The 23,276-nt window shown below is 42.4% G+C and overlaps 1 protein-coding gene across 4 annotated transcripts in view; it reads left to right on the top strand.

Moving 5' to 3' along the window:
* Positions 1–23,276, top strand: part of LNPK (lunapark, ER junction formation factor) — a 126,303-nt gene that overhangs the window by 40,479 nt on the left and 62,548 nt on the right. For all 4 annotated transcript variants that reach the window (XM_089779769.1, XM_075933691.2, XM_089779770.1 and 1 more), the window contains exons 7-9: positions 14,210–14,293; positions 14,375–14,426; positions 21,836–22,060. In XM_089779769.1, coding sequence (XP_089635895.1) covers positions 14,210–14,293; positions 14,375–14,426; positions 21,836–22,060 — 361 coding nt within the window. The remainder of the gene's footprint in view (positions 1–14,209; positions 14,294–14,374; positions 14,427–21,835; positions 22,061–23,276) is intronic.

The raw sequence follows: 23,276 nt of genomic DNA, 5'->3' as shown, positions 1-23,276 counted from the left end.
GCAACCCCTCCCAGCTTGGTATCATCTGCAAACTTACTAAGTGTACTCTCTATGCCAGCATGTAAGTCGTTTCTGAACAGAACCGGTCCCAAAACTGACTCCTGTGGAATCCCACTTGTTATGCCCTTATAGTATGACTGTGAACCATTAATAACTACTCTCTGAGAACAGTTATCCAGCCAGTAATGCACTCCCCTTATAGTAGCCCCATCTAAGTTGTATTTGCCTAATTTATTGATAAGATCATGCAAGACCATATCGAATGCCTTACTAAAGCCTAGGTATACCACGTCCACCGCTTCTCCCTTATCCGCAAAACTTGTTATCCAATCAGAGAAAGCTATCCAATTGGTTTGACATGATTTGTTCTTTATAGGTCCATGTTGGCTGTTGCTTTATTTTCTTCCAGATATTTGCAGGTGAATTCCTTAATTAATTACTCCATTATCTTTCCTGGTGCAGAAGTTAAACTAACTGGTCTTTAGTTTCCTGGGTTGTTCTTATTTCCTTTTTTATAGATGGGCACTATATTTGCCCTCTTCCAGTCTTCTGGAATCTCTCCTGTTTTCCATGATTTTTCAAAGATGATACCTAAAGGTTCAGTTACCTCCTCTATCAGCTCCTTGAGTATTCTAGGATGCATTTCATTAGGCCCTGGTGACTTGCAGACATCTAACTTTTTAAAGTAATTTTGAACTTGTTCTTTTTTTATTTTATCTTCTAAGCCTACCCCCTTCCCACTAGCATTTACGATGTTAGGCATTCCTTTATCAGACTTCTTGATGAAGACCGAAACAAAGAAGTCATTAAGCATCTCTGCCACTTCCAAGTTTCCTGTTATTGCTTCTCCCTCCTCACTGAGCAGTGGGCCTCTCCTGTCCTTGGCCTTCCTGTAAGGCACTCTGTTGTTTGGAGGAAAACAGCATAAAGCAGATAGCAGTACCCATGGAGCCACCATAAACAAGCGCTGGTGACTGACTCTCGTGGGGAGGAAGGGAGAGGAGAGGAGCATGGTTTGAGCTTTCTCGGCATCTGTACTTCCAGCTCCTGTGACAGGCCAGATACTGTGCCCCAGCTGAGTGCAGCTGCTTGGGACGTTTGAAAGGGTCCAACGCGCAGAAGCCGGAGTTTGTTTTTGCGCGTTGCGGCTGCGCAGTAACCACTAGGCTGGAAGAGCAGTGCAAGCTTCTCGCTGTATTGGGTGGGGCTGAGCTTGAGCTGTGGACTGCGCGCACCACTCAAAATTGGTTCATGTGCCAATTATGGCATGTATGCCGTGCGTTGCCAACTCTTGTGCTAGAGTAGTGGTAGGCAATAATTTTTAATGGGGGGGAAGGCCCTCTAAGGTTTTGACATTTCTACTGAGGGCGTTTGGGGTCTGGGACAGAGGTTGGGTGCAGAAGGGAGCTTGGGGTAGGAGACTGGGTGCAGGAGGGGATGTGGAGTCTGAGAGGGAGTGTGGGTGAAGGAGGAGGTTATGATCTGGGGCAGAGGCTTGGGGTACAGAATCCAGGAGAGATTATGGGTACAGGAGAGGCTTCTGGCCTGGGGGAAGGGTGTAGGAGACGGTCTAGGAGGGAGTTCTGACCTGAGGGAAAGGGGTCCAGAGAGTTTGGGTGGTAGTTGGGAGGTAGGGGGGGGGGTGCCAGAGGCAGGCTCTTGCTGGGAGATGCTTACCTATGCTGCTGCCAGTCAGCAGCCCTGCAGGAACCTGAAGGCTGCAGTCACAAGCTTGGCTGTGCTCTGGGTAGGGTGAAGGAAGTACGGGGGGAGAGCGAGGAAGTAGGCTTCATTAGCTTCCCCTGCCACCAGCAAAATACTTCAGCTGCTATTGGTCGGAAACTGGCCAATGGGCACTGCGAGATTTTGCTGAGGGATGGAAAAGAGCACAAAGCATCCCTCCTCTCTCTCAGAATAGAGCAGTCACGTTTAAAGTGGCTGCCACTGCACTATGCATTAAGGGTCCCAGCAAGACAGCTGCCAGATCCTTGTGTTTGACCAACAGTTATGTTTTTTAAATTAAATATCACTTCAGGAAAATTGCTGTTACATGTGGACAGTCCAAACAAGTGCTAATAGATATAAATAAATAACAGGACAGTGAAAATAAGTTTTCAGAAACTCTTAAAATTTTCTAAATATCAGCAAAGCTGCTTGACTTCCTGGAAACAAATAATTCTAAATTCCAGATGAGTAAGGACTAGTTAGGCTGAATTTTGATTAGTGTATAGTTTCACTCACTTTATTATGATGAAGTTTCAACAACAAATTAAAATAGAAGTAATCTATTTAGTGGAAGAAGTTTAGAATCTGAATCTGTAGTGAAGAGTGAAGGAGACATTGGATAGAGGAATGGATGCTACTGAGATACAAGAATGAGGTGGGAATGGTTGGTATTTGGAAAACAAGTGAAAACTAGGCATTCCAGCAACATTTCTTTAAGGTTGATACCTGTGATAAGATAAATGCTCTGCAGCCAATATAATAATTGAATCTTAACAAAGGGACAAGGGATAGATTTCTAAAGTATTGTGCATGTAGTTAGTGAGGAAAATTGGCCAAGTGTGAATAAATGTAATTTAAAAGTTGAATTGGAAATGCCTAGTATAACTGGGAAAGTACTATTGATGGATATTTTATGCTTCTATATCCTCTTTCCTCCAAGGATATGAATGTTATACAGTCATTAAGCCTCAACCTCTTAGCTTTATGGACAGGAAAATGAAACACAAGTGTGGTGACAATGGTCACATTGAACTCTGGGAATAAGAAATAACTCTGACTAATCAGTCTGCTCCAACTACTAGAATGCTGTCTCTTTTGTGCACCCAAGAAATGCCAGGAGGGGTTTCTGTTAACTAAGCTATTATCTCTGATTCACTAAATATTTTCCCTTTTGTGTTCTCACAGCATGTAAATAAATAGCTTCTAATTTGTTGTTCATCACTACGTTCAAATAATCCTTTAAAAAGAATTAGCAAATCATGGTTGAAATTATACTTTGTTTATATTTTAACAAATTATACTTTGTTAATATTTTGTTGTGTGGAAAAATTGTTATTTTTGGCCATACTTTTACTTCCGGAATGCTTGCTTCTCTAAAGTGTAACTTTTTACTCCATAAAGAATATTAGTCATGCTTAATATTATATCAAGCTTAATTTTTAAAATATTTATAATACGTGAGAGACCACAATTGTCAGCTGACTCAATGTGTTTCCTGAAGTCTGAGGAAGCTTTTGTGTCCTTGCTTCCAAGGCAAATAATGGCACTTTTTGTCCTTCATCAAAGAGGTTTCATTGCTCGTACCACAAAAAGAACAGAAATACTCTAGAGAAAGATGATCTTGGATCAGTTGTGATTGGGAACCTATCATGCCCATGGAAATGTGTGAGCATGCTCCCTGTTTCTAAGCACCATTAGAGGTCCAGCAGGATGATACTAACACGGAGCAAAACCCTTAAGGCCTGCAACTTTTGGAACAACCACCCACTATGCTGCATGTCCACCCACAGTCTCTGCCTTTGGAACATCCACCCACTGTCTCTGTCTTTATATTTGTCTTTGTGCAGATGAGACGGTAGCTCCTAGAGCAGTGGTCTCCAACCAGTAGATCGGGATCTACTGGTAGATCTTGGAACCTTTGACAGGTGATCCTGACAGGTTTGGCCGGGAGGCTATTACGTGCTGGCACTTCATCTGCCCCTCTCAGCACTTCCGTGCTGTTCCTGTCCTCTGCCTTGCAGATGCCCCTCACCCCTGGCTGCTTTTGGGAGTGGCGCAGGGCCGGTGTAGGGATGAGCCTGCCTTAGCCCCCTGCACCACCACCCAGAAGCCACCTGTGGTAAGTGGTGCCCAGCTGGAGCCCACATTCCAAACCCTGGCCCAACTCCTGAATCCCTCCTGCACCCCAAACCCTTGCCCCTAGCCTGGGGGAGGGAAGATGGAGTGAGCAGGGGTGGGGCCTTGGAGAAGGGGTTGGAAGGACACAGGGCAAGGGTGTTTGGGTCTGAGAGAGATCCTGGATTGCACTTAAATTCAAAAAGTGATCTCATGCTTAAAAAAAAAAAGGTTGGAAACTACTGTCCTAGAAACATCTCATTTGTCCAAGGTTATTTCAGCACTTACTAAATCCTTTTAAAGAGATGTTCTGATGGATGTTCTGGATTCAACAGGGCCTTCTAGAATGAATTCCCTATCAATGAGGCCATCTTGGAGCCTGTAAGAGCCTTGGGAAAACACTATCCTCTCATTGCCTCTGACAGCCAAGAGATCTCAGAGAAGGTACCAGGAACATCAGAAGTTCCTTGAAAGTGAGGACCTGCTCTTGTACCGCACCAACCCCAGAGGTCCTGCCCCCTCGCTTGCTTTTTTCTACCTGCTTTCTGTTACAACTTAATGTGATAGGGCCATGCCTTCCTGTACCTTCCCTAAGTCTGATGCTGTGGGAAGGTACAATGTGCCGTCTCAAGGTTATGAGCATTTTTATAGTTATTCCTCCTAGCTTCCTAGATTGTCTCAGCAGTAGATGAGTGCTTCTCCTGTCCTAAAGGACAAGGCTGGAAAGAGAATAGATTTTTTTGATTAAAATTGTAGGCCTGCTTTGAAATAAATCTGTTCTTTTAAACCAGCAGGCTTTGCTGGGTAGGTACGATTTCTTCCTTTGGGGCAGTGTAATTAAGTCCTCAGACAAATTGCCATAGGATGACAGGCAAGAATTCTTTGAGAGCAATCTGGTGGCGAAGATCTCTATGCAGGCTGCTTCCAATTTGGCATCCTCTGTAACTTGGCATAGATGTTCATGGCTTTAAATGTGGGGTATACCTCAAGAGGTCTAGCACATGATCTATGACCTCCTATTGGAGGAACGTAAATCTCAGAGACTCGAGGACCATGTTGAAGTTGTTGGGAATTTACATGCTTCTCTTTTAAACAATTCTGCCCTAAGTTTCTCCAGAGATACTGGTCTTCCCCGATGGCAGACTGACCATCCCAAAAAGGGAGGAAGAAACCACAGAAGACCTCTATATCCTCCTTTTTTTTTTTCCTGTGGCAGGCTCTGTTTTTGACTGACTTCTTGAGGTCAGACTTACTTACTTACTTACTGCCCGTTACGCCAATGGCGCATAGGGCAGCAACAAAGTCCTTCCACTTCTGTCGGTCACAGGCCAAAGCGCCTATTGTTCCCCAAGTGTGATGATGGTCTTTTAATTCTTGTTCCACCGTTCGGCGCCAGGTTGTTTTTGGTCTTCCTCTCTTTCTCTTCCCATCTGGTTTCCAGTGGAGTGCAACTTTCGTAATAGATCCGTCTTCTCTTCGTAACACATGACCTATCCATCGCCAGCGTCTTTTCATAATTATAGTGGCCATGTCTTCTTGTTTACACTGAGACAGTAGGTCTTCGTTGGAAATTTTATTTGGCCAAAATATCCTGATTATTCTTCTAAGATTCTTGGTATGGAATGTAGACAATTTAGTAAGGTCTCGTTGTATCATGCGCCAACATTCTGCTCCATAGAGAAGCACTGGGAGAACACAGATGTTGTATAGTTTCAGCTTGGTGCGCACACTGTACTTTGAGGATTTCCAGATGTTATTCATACTGATAAAGGCATTTCGTGCTTTACTCAGTCTATTCTGAATGTCTTGCCTACTTCCACCATCTGGGGTGATGATACTACCCAAATATACAAATCTATCAGTAAAAGGAAGATCGTTGTTATTGATCTTGATGGGGGTTTGTATTGTAGTGTTCAGAGTCATGATTTCTGACTTCTTCTGGTTTATCTTAAGGCCAACTTGTGAACTATACTTATTTAATTTATCTGTTTTATCTTGCATATGCCGATGAGTGTGAGAGAGAAGTGCCAAATCATCGGCAAAATCCAGATCTTCAAGTGTAAAGAAAAGCGTCCATCTAATGCCGGTATGCCCCTCCTCAGTCGTACGTCGCATCACCCAGTCAATAACAAGATTGAAGAGCAGTGGCGACATTACGCAACCTTGACGAACTCCGGTCTTGACTTCAAACCATATATCGCTTCCTCCAACACAACAGCTATAATTTTTGTAGAAGCTCCTAATGAGCTTCACCATATGATACGGTATTCCATAGGCCCTCAAAATCTGCCATAATCTGTCTCTGTCTACACTATCGAAAGCCTTTTCAAAGTCTACAAAGTTCACGTAAAGTTGTCGTTGCCATTCTGCACTCTGTTCTATGATGTTACACAGAGCAAAGATCTGTTCTATACAACGCCTACCTTTTCTAAAACCTGCCTGTTCCTTCCTCAGCGTTTCATTAGCTGCTGTTGATATTCTACCTATGATGATTTTAGCGAGGATCTTGCTGGGTATTGATAGAAGGGTAATTCCGCACCAGTTGTTACAATCTCTGAGTGTGCCCTTCTTTGGGATCTTGATAATCACCCCTTTAGTCCAATCCTCTGGTACGCAGGCTTCTGTCCAAACTGTTCTGAAAAGTGGTTCCAGTATTCCAGCTGCTGTCTCTGGGTCTATTTTGAAAAGTTCTGCATTCAAGTTGTCCTTTCCTGGGGTTTTGTTGTTCTTCAGTTTCTTGATTGCTGATATAATTTCTTCTTTGGTAGGTAGATCGATGTTAATATCTAAGTCTGTCTCCCTTCCACATATATTAACACCTTCTTCCGATGATTCTCTAAGTATTTTTTTGAAGTGTTCAGCCCAGCGTGCGTCTTGTTCCGCTTGCGTTGTCTTGAGGTCAGAGTACCAGATTATATCACTGCAGTATCTCCCTTCACTCCCCCCCGCCCCCCAAGTGGATTGTCCTACTTCCTATTTGCTGAGTCCCAAAGATCAGAGGATCCCATGAATTGTGGAACAGGGTTACCTATTTCCATGCTCTCCTTCTCACCTTCTTTCCAGTTTCATAGACCACTTTCACGAGGTTGTTCTCCTCCAGGAGATCCAGTCTCTCCTCCACTTGAGATCTACAGAAGCGGTTCCCCCTCTTCTCTGAGAGGATTGCCATTCATGTTCCTTCCTGACTCCAAGGCAAAAGGAGATCTCAGCCCCATTTTAGACCTGCAGAATCTGAACAAATATATAAAGAAAATAAGGTTTTGCTCCTTAGCATCCATAATCATCCTCTCCATCCCGATCATGGCAATTGGAATGCTAGCCTTGACTTGAAGGACACGTGTTTCTATGTGGCTAACTATCAGAGCTACTGGAAATGACAAAGATATCTTGGCAACAAGGGTTTTCAGTTTTTGGTCTTGTCCTTTGGTGTGTCTGTGACCCTGCAGATATTTTTTAAAAGTATCCTGGTGGTGATTGCATTCCTAACAAGAGCAGCTATGCAAATATTTCTTTCCCTGGATGACTGCCTTGTGTGAGGTAGAGCCATGCTCCAAGTAGAAGTCAGTCTCTACAACAGGAGTGGGGAACCTCAGGCCTAGGGGCTGTATGTGGCCCCCAGCTTGCCTGGATCTAGCCCCTGATAGTCAGGGCTCCTCTCCTAGCACTGGGGAGCCCGCACCTAATGAGGAATTGGAGCACACAAAATCTACTAGCCTAAGTCTCAATAGGCTCTGGTGTGTGAGGAGGAGACTGTGGAGAGTGTCTTTCTCCTTCTCAGTCAAGGGCCATGTCCGTGAGGGTTGGGGTTGTGGTGTATTTTTGGGGGGGCTTCTCGCTGTTGCTGATGTGCGGCTCCTGACTGATTTTTCTGTGGGTCAGTGGACCCCAACCTGAAAAAATTCCCCACCCCTGCTCTACAAGATACAATATCCCTTCAGTGTTCTGGATATGTGGATAAACAGGCAGGTAAATATTCTCCCCAGTTCAGAGAACAGAATTATAGGAGCAGTTCTGTATACAGGATGTTCTTACATCAGGCCAGAATCCAGATGGTAAGTGTTTCCATAGACTTCAAAATCTCTCTTATGTATAACTTGAAGTGTTTGCAGGCACGAAACACGGCTCGAAGCTCGAGAAGATTGATATGGAGCATCATCTCCGTCGTGGACCAACGACCCTGAACAGTTTTTGTGCCCATGTGGGCACCCCAGCCGATGAGAGAAGCGTCTGTGGTTATCTCCCGTGACGGTTGCGGTGCGTGGAAGGGGACTCCTGACAACATGTTGTTGTGATCCGTCCACCATAATAGGGAGTCCTTGACATGTACTGGAAGTACCACAGTCTTGCGGATGCTGTGCTCTGTAGGTTTGTATACCGTGCTCAGCCAATGCTGCAGACACCTGAGGTGTAGCCTTGAGTGGTGCACTGATTGTCGTGGAAGCCATATGACCCAGAAGCTGGAGGTATACACGTACCGGGAGTGTTGGAGCTTGCAAGACTGTTTTTATCAGGTCTTGTATTAATTGAAAACGCTCGAGTGGCAGATGGACTCTCTCTAACTGCGAGTCGAGACGCGCTCCTATGAAGTTTAGAATTTGTGCTGGTTGCGAACGTGATGGCTGGCACAGTGGGTGCGATAGCTGCTTTTCACTACCCCGTTGAAGGCAAGTCGATGTTTTCTCATCCCATGATGACTAGATTTCTCAAAGGATTGGCTAACCTCAACCCACCACGTAGGCCTCTGCCACCTGCATGGAGCCTTCACCTGGTGCTTGATGTCCTAACTAGGCCACCGTTTGAACCGTTGGCCACGGTACCACTGTCGATGCTTACAATGAAGGTACTCTTTCTTCTGGCCATAACATCGGCACATAGGGTGAGCGAATTATCTGCACTAATGTCAACACCTCCCTATACAGTCTTCAACGTGGAATCAGGGATACTAAGGTCTCATCCAGCCTTTCTACCCAAAGTCTGCACAGATTTTCATATAAATGAACCAATTGTTCTGCCATGTTTCTATCCAAAACCTCCTGCATACGCTCGATGTTCGTAGAGCCTTGGCATTCTATCTAGACAGAACCCGTACTCTATGTAGGACGGATAGCCTCTTCATTTCGACATCAGGGCCTTCTATGGGCAAGCCCTTATCCGCCCAACGCATCTCTAAACTGGTTGTCTCTTGTATCACGACTTGCTATACTATCTGTAAGAATTCGCTCACGTCGCAGCCTAGGGCACACTCAACACGAGCAGTTGCTACGTCTACAGCTTTCGTGAAAGGAGTCCCTCTTCGGGACATCTGCCGGGAGGCGACTTGGTCTTCTACTTCCACCTTTCCAAGGCATTATGCAATTGTTTAGCACTTCGCCTCTGACACAGCAGTAGCCTTGGCAGTACTGCCTGCTGCTCAGAATACCGATTCCGAAACACACGTTTAACTGAGATTACTGCTTCGGAGTCACCAGAAGTGGAGCACCCACGGGGACTACCCGAAGAAGAAAAGGAAGTTACTCACTTCGTGCAGTAACTGTCGTTCTTCGAGGTGTGTCCCCGTGGGTGCTCCACGACCCGCCCTCCTCTCTGCTTCGGAATCTTGTCTTTCTATCTTTCAGATAGGCGGTGAGACGAACTGGCGGGCGCCGGACCGCGTGCGGCAGATGAAAGGCGAGAAACCGGCGTGCACGCGCGCGGTCCAGCCACACAGCTCTGTAAAGCTCCGATTTGCGGCACTGGGACCAGCCCTACACCAGATGTGGAGCACCCACATGGACACACCTCGAAGAACGACCGTTACTGCACGAAGTGAGTAACTTCCTTTTCTCACATCAGGGGTCAGAATCTTCATGGTCTCATCGACAACACTGCAGCAGTGTTTTGCACGAATGTGTAGGGAGTCAGACTTAAACAATACCTTCCACAGAGTACTATATAGAGAACAGACAAAGGCTACTCCAGCATTCCACCTGCCCTCTTCCCCTCGTGCTGCTGCCTCTGAAAATTCGGCTCCCCGTGCGTATCCGCTCCCGTCTGCTTCCCACTTGAGTTGAATGTCTCATCAAGCTGGTAGTCTTGGTCCTATTTGATCTATAGGCCGATCCTGTTTAATCAGGGATTGAAAAATTTACCTGAAACACACTGGCATGAGGACTGAGCCTGCTAATCAAGCTGAAAAATATCCATGCTGGTTTGTCACTATAAACATAACCCAATGATTTAAAAATAAAGCACACAATTGTATTTAATTACAATATTGTCAATTAGTATTGTTTGATGTAAAAATATTAACTTTTCTACCTTATTTTTTTTTTCTTTTTTCCTTTCGATATGTGAGGGAAGCTGGCTTGAAAGCCAACTTCCCGCAAGTACCGGCTCCTGCCTGCCACCCTCACTCTCCACGCTGCTGCTTCTCTATTAGAGGTAGCAGTGTGTGGGTGAGGGGGACAGGTGGTTGCATGGGCTCCAGAGCTTGTGGGGGACTGGCTAGTTTTTAAGCTGGCTTCCCCCAAACACCAGCTCCTGCCTGCCCCCTGCACTGCTGTTTCTGTGGGAGTCGCTGTGTGTGGTGGGGGGAGGGGAGACAGGTGGCTCTCCAGGAACCGGTGTGAAGCCAGTTGTCCATGGACACTGATTCCTGCCCTCTCCCCCTTGTTGCCTCTGATACAGAAGCAGCAAGGGGGTGTATGTGCATGTAATCATTTGGCTTAACCATTAAGCTCAGGCTTATCAGTTAATCACTTAAACAACTATAGATTAACATCCCTACTGTGGAGCATATAGAACTACATGTGTTTATTTGTGAAGATGAAGAGCATGTGACTTTCGCAGTGCTTTTCACAGTGCTTAGTCCTGTTAGGATCTGGGGCAGTTACTAATAGAATATGCTGAAAACTGAAAAGAAATCAAGAAATAAAATGCAATTTGGTTTTCTTGTGAATACATTTTTTTGTTATAGCCTTACGTGTAACGTTATAATCATAGAATACGAGAACTGAAAGGGACCTTGAGAGGTCATTGAGTCCAGTCCCCTGCCCTCACAGCTGGACTTAGCACCGTCTAAACTATCCCTGATAGATGTCTATACAGCCTGCTCTTGAATATCTCCAGAGATGGAGATTCCACAGCCTCTCTTGGCAATTTATTCCAGTGTTTAACCACCCTGACATTAAGAAATTATTCCTAATGTCCAACCTAAATCTCTCTTGCTGCGGTTTAAGCCCATTGCTTCCTGCTCTATAATTAGAGGCCAAGGAGAACAATTTTTCTCCCTCCTCCTTGTGACACCCTTTTAGATACAGGCAGTCCCCGGGTTACGTACAAGATAGGGACTATACGTTTGTTCTTAAGTTGAATTTGTATGTCGGAACTGGCTCCAGATTCAGCTGCTGCCACTGAAACTGACTAGGTGCTGACTACAGGAAGCCAGAGGCAGAGTTGCTCTGCCCCCAGCTTCCTGGAATCAGCCTGATCAGTTTCAACAGCTGCTGAATCTGGAGTCTGGGACAGAACAGCTAGGGCGCTGCCCGGTAGGTTCCCACAGGACCAACCCGGCAGCACCCCAGCTGCTCTACCCGAGGCGTCCCGCAACAAAAGCCTGGTCTGCTTGGGGAGGGGGGGCGCACTAGCTGCGCCCCCTCCTCCCCCAGCAGACCAGGGAGGCCCAAGCAAAGCCGCACAGGCGGAGGGACCCCGCTGCCCGTGTGGCTTTGCTCCTGTCTCCCTGGGGTGCTGGGGGAGTGCCCCCCAGCACCCCAGGGAGACCCGAGCAAAGCCGCACAGGCGGAGGGATCCCGCTGCCCGTGTGGCTTTGCTCCTTTGCCTGTGCGGCTTTGCTCCTGTCTCCCTAGTCTGCTGGGGGGGTCCAGCAAAGCCGCTGGACCCCCCCAGCAGACCAGGGACACCTGAGCAAAGCCGCTGCCTGGGCGGCTTTGCTCCCGGGCAAACGAGCAAAGCCGCCCAGGCGGCGGCTTTGCTCGGGTGTCCCTGGTCTGCTGGGGAGGGGGGGGTCCAGCGGCTCTGCTGGACCCCCCCAGCAGACCAGGGAGAGCGGGAGAAGCTTTTCTCGCCCCAGAGGACACGGGTGGCGACCCGCTGCCCGTGAGCTCCGGGGCGAGAAAAGCCCCGTTCGTAAGTGCGGATCCGACATAAGTCGGATCCGCGTAAGTCGGGGACTGCCTGTACTTGAAAACCACTATCATGTCCCCTCTCAGTCTTCTCCTTTCCAAACTAAACAAGCCCAATTATTTCAGACTTTCCTCATAGGTCATGTTCTCTAGACCTTTAATCATTCTTGTTGCACTTCTCTGGACCTTCTCCAATTCCTCCACATCTTTCTTGAAATGTGGTGCCCAGAACTGGACACAATACTCCAGTTGAGGCTAATCAGAGCAGAATATTGATCAATCAGTATTGACTTTTTCCAGATTATCTGCAATACTTCATTTATTTTAGCACTATTTAGTGCTAAACTGTTGTTTCAACTCTCCTGCAAAATTGTACCAGTCCTCATGACTTGGTCAGTTTTGCAGGAGAGTTGAAACACTAGTGTAGGCTCTCCTCAGGTAATCTGCTGGAGAAAAGTAGAGGTGTACAGATATCTTTCTGTAGGCCTTTTGTGGTGCTGCTACTTGCCTTCAGTTTCCTCTTCCCTTGGGTGGCAACCAAAGAGCACGAAAACATGACACCCACCTTTTAACAGATTTCCAGTAGTTTGAATAGGAACAAGTAATTAGCCCTGTTTCAGGGCTTCAGAATTTGGGGGAGGAGCCAGAGGTTGACAGTGGTGCTTCCTCATTTGTCTTTCCTCAAGTGATATGTCACCGTAACTGTCTATTTCCCAAGCCTATTTTAACAGACCTTTTTCATCCACTTGGAGATATTATTGAGGAATATGTATTCTGGACTTTTATTTCTGAGCTCATACTAAAGCTCCATAGCACTTTTGCAAGGATGGTAGGCTAACCCCAATATCCTGCTCAAATGTCCATTTAGGGAATTCCTTTTTACTTCCCTAATTATTTAGTGGCTTCAGTTGTGCTTAATGTACAATCTGGATAATATTTCATTTCCTGCAGTAAGCCATTGTGAGTGTGGCTGTGAGCTGTTAAACAGATGCTGTATTTCCATTTTGAATGAAGTGAATTTTATTTACACATGTTCTGGGATCTATCTGGATAAGAAGCACTATTATAGAAGCCCATGTATAACTAATCTGCAGGTGAGAAACAAAAATTACAGCCAACCTCCACTCTCTACAAACCAATGGTCCTGAAGTCTCAGTAAAATATGTCAGTACATTTATTTCTTAACAGTGATAAATGATTGTTTGACTAAACTTAATTTTGTGGCCACTGACCTTTAAAGTTATCAACTGTTCACGCCAGCAACCAAACATAATACGAAACTATAGTACTCTAAACAAAATATTCGTTGATTCCAAAAGAGCTGGATACGACCATCTAAGACTCTGTAAAATACTTTATATTCAGTGTACGTATTAGCCGTTTGTCATAACTATGCATATCTGTGTTCTAAAGTTCAACTTCTTCTGATATTGGCTATTAACTGCTAAAAAGATACTTTACTAGTGATTACTTTTTTAATTAAGCCCATGTATTAGCTATAAAGCCACTTGAGTGCATTGTAAATAAAATGCTGTAATAATGAAGTGTTTTAATTATGCTCCCTAAAGTATGCATAATACTCAGTAAATTTTTATTTAAATTCTTAACATGTTCAGCTGTTTCTGAAAAGCAGTTTGAATGTAACTGTAAAGATGGAACTTTAGCCTTTAAAGTCGCTTGAGCAAATTCCATGGCTGTTCTCCCAGTTAGTGAGTTTTCACAGCATTTGCAGCAAGCTAATTGCTTCTGCTAATAAATAATCTAAAATCGATGCTGACAGCAGTTAATTGGCACAGAGACTTTATTCTGTAAAGCACTTGGCTAATGACCTTCTTTAAATTAATAGCATTAAGTGCTATGAGGAAATAAATCTGAGGAATTGCCTGTCATTTGCTTGTCATGTCTAATAACTTCCAATAATGATAGCTGATAGATTTTTGCACATTCCATTATTGAAGTTGGTGCATGTAATTATTCTCCTCATTATATGTAAACAATTAACAATATTTGGTGTTTCCTTGCAATAAAGCTGTTGAGTAGAAGTAGTACATTAGAAGAAACATTTTTTTAAATTTGATTTTGTTTACTTTAAATGCAGCAAAACAAAGTTGCTGAGCACAGTAATGTTTTTGGATTAAGCTTTACACTTTTACAAATTTTAATGTGATGCTTGTAAATAACATAATAAATATTTGAAATATTGTTTTGAAGATTTCTGTCTTAACCTGAGAAACCTTTCTTTCTAGCTTGAAGAAGTAATGGAAAAGGAAACTTACAAGACGGCTAAATTAATTCTTGAAAGATTTGATCCAGAGTCCAAGAAAGCAAAGGTAGGAATCTGGTATCAGAACTAATTTACTATAAGATATTTTCTCAATGCTACACTTTTATAATATTGCTATAATTGACAGGAGGTTGAACTGCCATCTGCTGGAGCATCTGCAACTCCAAGACCTGGACAAGGTAATAGCTCTGTGAAACTGCTGCTCTTTATGAAGGATCAGTATTTATAGCAACAAATTCCACTAGAGGAGGCTTTGCTTTTTTTAATGGGACTAGTGTGGTAAACTAGGATTCAAAATTGGGTGGGAGTAGTGAAGGAATTGCCATTAGGTTATGCCTATTAGTTGCTCTTTATTTAATAGTGGGTCTGTTATTTGATGAATGAATGTAATGCTTTTTCAGTTGGTTAAGTGTTTAATGCTGCTTGATGTTGATATAGTATGAATCCGTCTCCAGGATACATCTTGTATATAATCAGATATGAGATATTTCTGGGTAGCAATCACTCAGACTACTAGTTTGCAGTCAACAGTCTTTCTCAGTGTGTTTTATTTCACGATTGATTTGGATTTTCTACCAATTCATTTGTATTTTACTTTACTTAGTCAAAATATTCCCACTGTAACTTTTTAAATTCTTTTTATGTAAAATGGATAGAAAGAGATAAAAGTTAATGCAGAGATCACCTGAATATTTTATTGAGCACTAAAACCTGATGGTTCTTAACTCTTTTAGACCTTTCCATTTAAAGGTTGTACTACTATTCATGCTAGTGAAATAGAAAATGATTATGTATTAAAAATCATTAAGGAACTTGCACTCTCCCACCCAAAAAGAGAAGGTAAAAATTATCACATCAAACGGAATAGCTCTATTTCAGAAATACGGGCTGTAAGCACAGAAGGTCTTTGCATACTATTTTTGTGGTAAAAATTGATAGCATTAAGTAAATACGAAATGCTACAGTAATATTGCAATAATGCTATTATTTCATATTTAAATGTGCCATTGGATAAATATAAATTAAGATAGTTTGCCCAGCAAATAATGTTTTTAAGAACTAATTTGGTTTTAAAGTAAGTCAGCTCACTGGGACTACACAGGGGCTAGTGTTCACTACAAGTAATTATAAAATCAGAGGGATATGATTTTCAAGAGTTTGTTAGAGCTAGCAACTCTTATATAGCTTTAATGGTTGCATGATAGCCCAGACTGCTTTGTGGGAGTCTGGGTAGAAGACTCCTAGATAGCCAAACTGTTCTTTAATTTTCATCCTATTCCCACACTTGCTTATGATCTGTTGAGCTTGGGAAGAAGGAAAGAGTTTGAAGAAGCCTAATTTTAAATCATCACAGCTATTTCAAGTCACTTTCTCACATGTCACAGCTTCTGGAATCTGGAATGCTGGTTATGATATTTGCACAACATGAAATAGATTATAATTTACAACTAAAGTTGTTTCTATAACTCTCCTTCCAGATGAGATTGCCTTTGCTCATCCGTCCAAAATTGTCATGGTTTTTTTCTATCCCAGTCTTGCTTACTGTTGTGACAATGGGCAAGTTTTTCAGCAAGCTGTTTTCACAAACAACCTTCTCTTTTGGTTTCCTGATGTCTTGGCTGCAGTCTCTGTCTTTCTTCTCTATTACATTTAGCTCTTTTAATCATAGAGTCCTAGATTCTAAGACCAGAAGGGCACCATCATGATCATTTAGCTTGATCTCCTCCATAACACCAGCCATAGAATTTTATTGCGATTCCTGTTTTAAGTAAAAAAACTTCTGGTTGAGCTAGTGCATATCTTTTATCTGTTTCATTCTTATTCTTTTTCTTGAGTTAGATCAGCAGATGCACTAGAATGAGATCATTACTATTCTTCTAAATAGAATTTGAGCAGAATGAAGCTGCCTAGAAACATATTCCTACTCTCTTTACTGCTCAAAGTGCTATGTGAAAATTGGACTAGTCTCGTAATGGCCCAATATTGTATAGGCTGACAGTTGAAATTTGTGAATCTCTGATTTTCTTTAATAGATGTTTCACCTTATAGGGCAGGCCTATTAAGTACAATTCAAAGTAGCAAGTAACTCCAAACCAAAACCAGTGTTTGCTCCTCATTTGTGCAGTATGTGTGGTATTATATTAAATAAAATCACTTTTGGTGGTGCAACTGAACCATATGATAAATCTAAGACTTACTTAATATAATTTGACAAAATTAAGGCAGTGTTCAAATTATGTGCAAACCTTAATTAAGATTTCTTTTTATTTAAACTGGTCTGAAATGCAGTGTATTTCAGAAACTAATGCTATCATTTAAATGTCAATGCTTGTAAATTCTGTCCTCTTAAAAAAGAGGATAAGTAGTGTTGAAAGTGTGGCCATATTGGTCTCAAATTTAATGTTGTGCTCATGACGGATGAAGAAAATTTTTGAACAGGGGTGAACATGGAAACTATATATACGGCTGAGGAGCAATGTTCCCTCCAATTTTTTCCATCTGTGTGAGGAATAAATTTTATGTGCACCGAGGCATGTACAGATGTGCATCACCAGTAGAAACACATGCGGTCAACTGTGAATGGCTGTGTACACTCTGCTAATCATCTGGGTGGCATTTGAATTTCTCCTATGTGGCTGCCCAAGTGCTCAGCTTACAGGGAGCACTGCTGAAGATCTGTTTACTTCAAAGGTCAGTTGGATCCACAATTGCATAGTAGTCATTCTCTGGAGTAGGGATGTTAATAGGTGGTTATTTAACTGATCGAGTAGTTGATAGGCAGTCCAGCTCAGCCCTAGCTCCTGCAATTTAAAAGGCAGTAGGATCGGGGCAGCCTGGCCTCTACTCTGTTTTAAATTGCAGAGCTGCGGTGGGGTTTGGTCCTGGACCGGTGAGAGCCAGAACCAAGCCAGGCTGCTTGCCCAGCTGGCAGGAAAACCCTACCTGCGAAGCTGCCCCTGGCTCCCATCTCCCTGCAGAGACTCACTGCGGACAGGGACTACTGCCACAAAGCAGCCCCTGTCTGCGGCGACCCGGTTGTAGACAAGGGCTGCTTCGCAGCAGCAGCAGCCCTGTCTGTGGGGAGTCGGGACCTCTGCAGACAGAGGCTGCTTTGTGACAGCAGCTCTTGGCCCTGCCCCGCCCCTCACTGCCTCTGATAGATAACAGGATCAAAGTTTTCATATAGCTCTTTCAAAAATGGAAACAGAAAGGAAACCTAGGGGCTTTACAGTACTTTTTTTTTTTTTCCTGTTCAGCAAGTGATTTGAGACATAGAGTTAATTAGGGGCCTCTTTCTGTAAATGTTCCTTGTATTGAATACTGCTTACTCATCTGAGTAGCCTTATTGACTTCTGTGGGCCTACTTGTTAAGTGAGTAAACTAACATGAGTAATTGCAGAATTTGAAGCTAAGTGGTCTAGACCAAAAATTAAATCAAGGTCTTTTTGTGAACTAAAACAGATAATTCCCAGTGCAAAATTTTAGTTTTCAAAAATCTGCTTTGCAGAAGTGTAAGTAGTATAACCAGAAGAAACTCAATAGATTAATTGCAAGGTATTCAGATGAAGGAAAAGGTTTTATAACTCTGCCATATTAAAATGGGATCCATCTAACAATCATTCTATTAAATTGTGGAATTTTTCTAGAAGCGTGGAAATTTGGAGTTTGAATAAGTATTTTTGTAGTTCCATCCTGATAAATTCCATTTGCAAAATAAGATTAGCTGAGTATATAGCATCCAGTTTGTGTTATGGTTACTTCTAGAAGGAAAAACTATATCTTTGGATGTAGATCTCAGTACAGGTAAGAATATATTCCAACGGGTGCTGTTTCCAGCTTGATATCCCAAATCTAGGCTGTCTCTTAGATTCTGGGTTCCTTTTTGTCCCTACTACTCCAGCAGAAAACACTCCTGTTTGACCAAACATATCACTAGCTCTTGAGCAGAATTATGGCACACAAGCTTGATAAATTAAGTAGCTTGTTCCTGGGGTTATCCTGCCAGAGTTCATCAGTCTCATTCCTCTGTATCTGTATGATTGTAAGTGGAGTTGTAGACCACCTGCTAAGCGATAAATACTCCCAACAATTACTAAGTCTTCTGTTGAGACCAGTTGATTGCATGAGTCTCTTCAAGAGTGAATAAACCTAAACCCAACATTAGGGAACTTTTAATAAACCACTGAAAGGTTTGATTTTATTGCTGGAGTTCAAGCTTACCCATTTGATAGCTATTGAGCTTGTGAATCTAGGACTACTCAGAATGGAAATGTATCCTTATCTTAGTTCTAAATCTCAGAGTACTGAGTGGCTAGTGGAACATTTGTACTTCTTGAGCAGGCGTGGGCAAATACCAGCCCGTGGGTCAGATCCGGTCCAACAAGATTAGCCCCTGATGGACCCCCCACCACAGTATTTACCTGTGCCTGTGCAGGTATGAGAGATTGCAGCTCCCGTTGGCCATGGATCACCATTGCCAACCAATGGGAGAAACAGGAAGCAGTGTCCCAGTTCACTGATTAAGCGGGTTCCCTGACTGGAGCTTTATGGCCACCGCCGACCTCACTGTCATTGGCGCCACTGCTGCTAGGGGATTTCCCAAATCGTGAATGTAAAATATAGTTAAAATTAACTGCGTTGCACCAATTTATATTCAAATTATCAGTACTTTTCTAGAGCAGTAAGGGTGAACTGAGGTCAGTTAACCTTTTGGCAAGTGGTGGAGGCTGACAAATGTAGTCTTAGCCTATGTTTACCATTAAAATTCTAAAGCAGCATAGTTGCAATGCTGCAGCTACACCACTGTAATCACACAGCGATTGGAGGGGTTTTCCTGTCTTCATAGGTAATTTAGCCCGTTCAGTGGGGCAAGACTTCTGTGAATTTAGCTCTGTTTGTCCCAGGTGTTGCTCAGAAGTTTATATTTGTCACACTGCTGAGCAATGTAGCTGGGTCACCTTAACTTTTAATGTAGACCTGGCCTATATTTAATTATTTAATGTACAGTAATCTGTCGAGTCGGAGGTTTGGGGGAGTACAATTCACACCCGAATATAACAAGTAATCACTTGTTCTTGGATCTCAGTTAGCCTCTGACACAAATTGTTAAATAAGATGGTGTCACCAAAATTTTAGTGTATTTATCCATGTTGGTAACAAGGAAAACCATAAAAAAGAAAGTGCATTGATGCACTTCATCAGTTATGAGCAGTACTAGTTTAATTTTCATCTGATGGGACACTGGTGTTGAGAGTTTCCCCACTATGGAAAAGGGATTATTAAACCATTATCTGTTTAAGTCATGTAAATGTCCACACTACTGCAGTCAATAACAAAAATCCAGCTTTATTTAGCTTTATTTATTATTGTAATATGTAATATTTCTAAAGACCGATGCAATTTTTTATATTGTACTAACTTCTGTTGTGGGAAAGAAAAAGTCTTCACAGAGTTCTTCATGCCTGAGAAAAGGAACCAGAATGTTAAAGCTAAATACAAGGAGGGGCCTACTGTTAAGCAGAAGGTGTTCACACACAACTCTTAATTTCCTCTGTACTGTAATTTTAAATGCTAATAGGCAGTATGGTGTGTTACAATTGTAATAAGCCTTAAAACCAGTGGGTTTTTTTAGTCTGTGGATTTTTTTTTTGTGGCTAGCAGAGTTAGGATTTTAAGTTCTCAAGATCATCTTTGAAGGTATTATGTAGGGTGTTTTTTTGAGTATGAGTACTAAGAGGTCATATTTGGAGAGATTGCTTTGTGAAAACTGTTTGACCATAGGCGATAAACGTATTTTTGTTGATTTATCGTGTGTGTGAGAGAGAGAGAGAGAACAACAGTGTTAGAGTTTAGTGAATGTCTTGTTTCTCCCACATTGTTTTTGTTGGGGCATTTGATGCTCTTGATAAAGTACATCACATGTTGTGAAAGGCGCATAGAGATATCAAGGTATGTCAGGAATATTGTTGGTTTCAGGGCACACTTTCCAGTAATTCCTGCTTCAGGTGGTCTCAGAAGAGGTTGATGTATCAGGAAGCCATTCTGCTGCCAATGGTATAAACCGGGGCTGGGCAAGATGCAGCCCAGAGGCTGGATATGGCCTTCCTAACGCTTCGATCCGGCCTGCAGACTGCATCTGGCTGCTTTCTATTTATAGGCTGTTGCCCATGCCACCGAAGTTCTAGACAGAGGATCTGGCTGACTGATCCAGTTTAAATGGCTCCCTGCTCTCAGTTGCAGTGCTACCCTGCAGGGACCAGGGCTGCAAGCCTTTTAAAAAGCTGCAGCAACCCCAGGTGGCTGCCAGGCAACGCGGTAGTAGGGGAGCTGGGAACTGGAAGCCCTTTGCTATGTTTAATTCAAAGCCTCCAGCCACAGACAACTCTGGTGGAAGGCTAATCCCCAGCCCTGCTCCTTCTGCCCCGGCCCCACTCCTTCCAGGAATGGAGCCGGCCCATGACTACGTACCAAAATCCATTAAGTGGCCCTCTTATGAAAATTATTGCCCACCCCTGGTATAGACAGCATGTAATTGTTATAGAAAGGATGAAATGAAGGAGTTTGTCCATTTTTGAGTGTTGTATATTATTTTGTAGGTATTTGAGACAGGCTGTGCTGGTGGTAATTAGGAAGCAGCGGGTAGAGAATTGTGCGTGGGAGACATGCTATTTCATTGTTATAGCTGTTTCTGACTTGTCACTTTTTGGTTACATTTCTGGATGCTAAGTCAGTGGTTATTCAGTTCTGCCATAAATTATTATGGTACCAAAGCCCAATACAGTACTCAAACAAAACTCTTATTGGTGTAAATGAGAGTTTTGTTGAGTGAGGAGGGTTGAAGAGGTCTCCTTAAATTGTTTCCCATATTACTGACCAGCCTATAATTCAGCCTGAGCATATTTTTCTTCTTTGTAAAAAGACAGGAAGGGGGGGGGAGCACCTTAGAACATCACTTCCTCTCAATGCATGGTTGCCACAGTAACAAATCAAGCACACACACAAAAAACGTGTCAGAGTAAGGTAGATGAAACGGATTAAACTGAATCCACAGATTAAGACAAGTAGGTGAGATTCCTTAATCTGGAAAATTAAGGGTGTGTACTACCAATACTGCTGGGGAATTCAGACTGGATACTTTACCAATTACAGTCAAACTGACTTAGTCTTCCACAGAATTTGAAATAATATTTGGCAACATTTAAACTATACAGTAAATTAATGGTCTGTCAATGTGTTCAGTTTCTGCCTGAGTATATCTGATTAATTCTAGCAGTTAATGTCTCCAATTTGTATACCAAGCAATTTCCTCTGTATTAGTGTACTTTTGGAGATGCTTTGTTCTGAGTACAAGTTGTTAACCAAATTATAGCCTTAAAAATACAGGATTGTGTCTCTTTGATCAAACTGCTTGTACTGTAATGCATGCTTAATCAGAAAGTGATTGGTCTTATAGTGTAGTCTGTATACATTTATTTTGACTTCCTGCTTATTATTTCTCTTGCTGAATAAAATAGTAATATACTTTGTGGCTTTGTTATTTGCAATATGCTATCAAACATTAAACTCAGTGTGTACATGTTCCTGTCAGAAATTCGTCAGCGGACCCCAGCTCAAAGAAATGCCTCTGCAACTACCCCAGTAAGCCCTAAACAGGGATCTCCAAAAGCTCCAAGTCCACTAGCAGCATCTCCTGGTCTGCAAAGGGACACTTCAGCTCCTGGTGGACCTCCAGAAAGAACCGTTGCACCAGCCTTGCAGTCATATGTGTTACCAAGACGTCCTGGATCCCCTGCTACTTCAATGCCTGGAATGGGTAAACAGAGCACTTAATGTTATTTACAGTTTATATTGTTTTCTCTGGTTACCAATAAAACAGGCCATTTTCAGACAGTATGGAAATGGCATTTCATTTGGAAATAGCAGAGCAGTTATCTGATTAAGCAGGAGTTCCATATTCAATTAGCCATAACTCTTTACAGCTGGCACCTTGTGATACTGAAACCTATTGCCTGAGCTCATTTAACTGTTATGGCTTCTTTGTTTAAATGGCAATAAAACTTTGCAGTATTCTGTAGTCAACAGTATAACATACCTTTTTATGTTCATGGTTTAGGAAAGCTCCAGATTTTGTATAAATCAGGTAAAAAGGAAAATGCTTTCAGTATACATTCGTTTCTCACTAAACTCTGCACATACTTTATTATATATCTTGACATTTATTTAAATTTTTATTACAGGCGGGAGATTGATGCAGCGTGAGTTATAGTGTAAAATATTGTGTACCCTAAAAATCTTTTCTGCTAGATAGATGGATTTCTCTAAAAATGAATGGCATGTTAATTTTGTACTGTAGCCTAATAAAAGGGTTTAGCAACAATTGTGATATTTAAAAAATAGTACTTCAAACTATTCACTTCTGAATGGGCCTCTTGTTTGGAGATGCTTTTTTGTAGCTTAGTTTTGGGTCAAAACTTAAAGTGGAATTTCTCCATGATTGCAATTTAATCCATTTACTCAGTTTAAAGTGGGGTTTTTTTTTTAGCTGTCACGTCTTTTATGTATCCAGTTTGAAGTTTTTGCAGTGATTATTTTAAGTCTTTAGCTTACATTAATAAGATTTTGAGATAATAAAATACATAAGTACACTGATTCTTTATCTCTCTGAATTAGGAGAAATGGGCAATTGAATTTTGAAATGGATTAAACAACTTAGTAGGATAAGATTTTAAACATAGGTTTTTAACTTCTCACAATATTAAGTTCATTTATACCAGTCTCTGACGGTAACAGATTCCATAGAATGATTAGAGAAGGCACTTCAATTATAATACCCTGTTCTTGAACAATCGAGTATTTGAAAATTATCTTTGATGAAACTTCCAATGTTGGTTCTGAGACCAAAAGTGAGGTGTTGGGGACAGTTTTTTTTAGTAAATCCTGATTAGCTTCTTAAGTTACCAAAGTGAAGTTTTCCCACCAATAAATGTATTGCAGTCAGGCAGCTCTACTTAATGGCAGTGTTTAACAAG

The sequence above is a fragment of the Pelodiscus sinensis genome, chromosome 7 (assembly GCF_052426305.1).
Source record: "Pelodiscus sinensis isolate ZL-2025 chromosome 7, ASM5242630v1, whole genome shotgun sequence".
Classification (NCBI taxonomy): domain Eukaryota; kingdom Metazoa; phylum Chordata; order Testudines; family Trionychidae; genus Pelodiscus; species Pelodiscus sinensis.
This window is presented reverse-complemented; position numbering and strand designations above follow the sequence as displayed.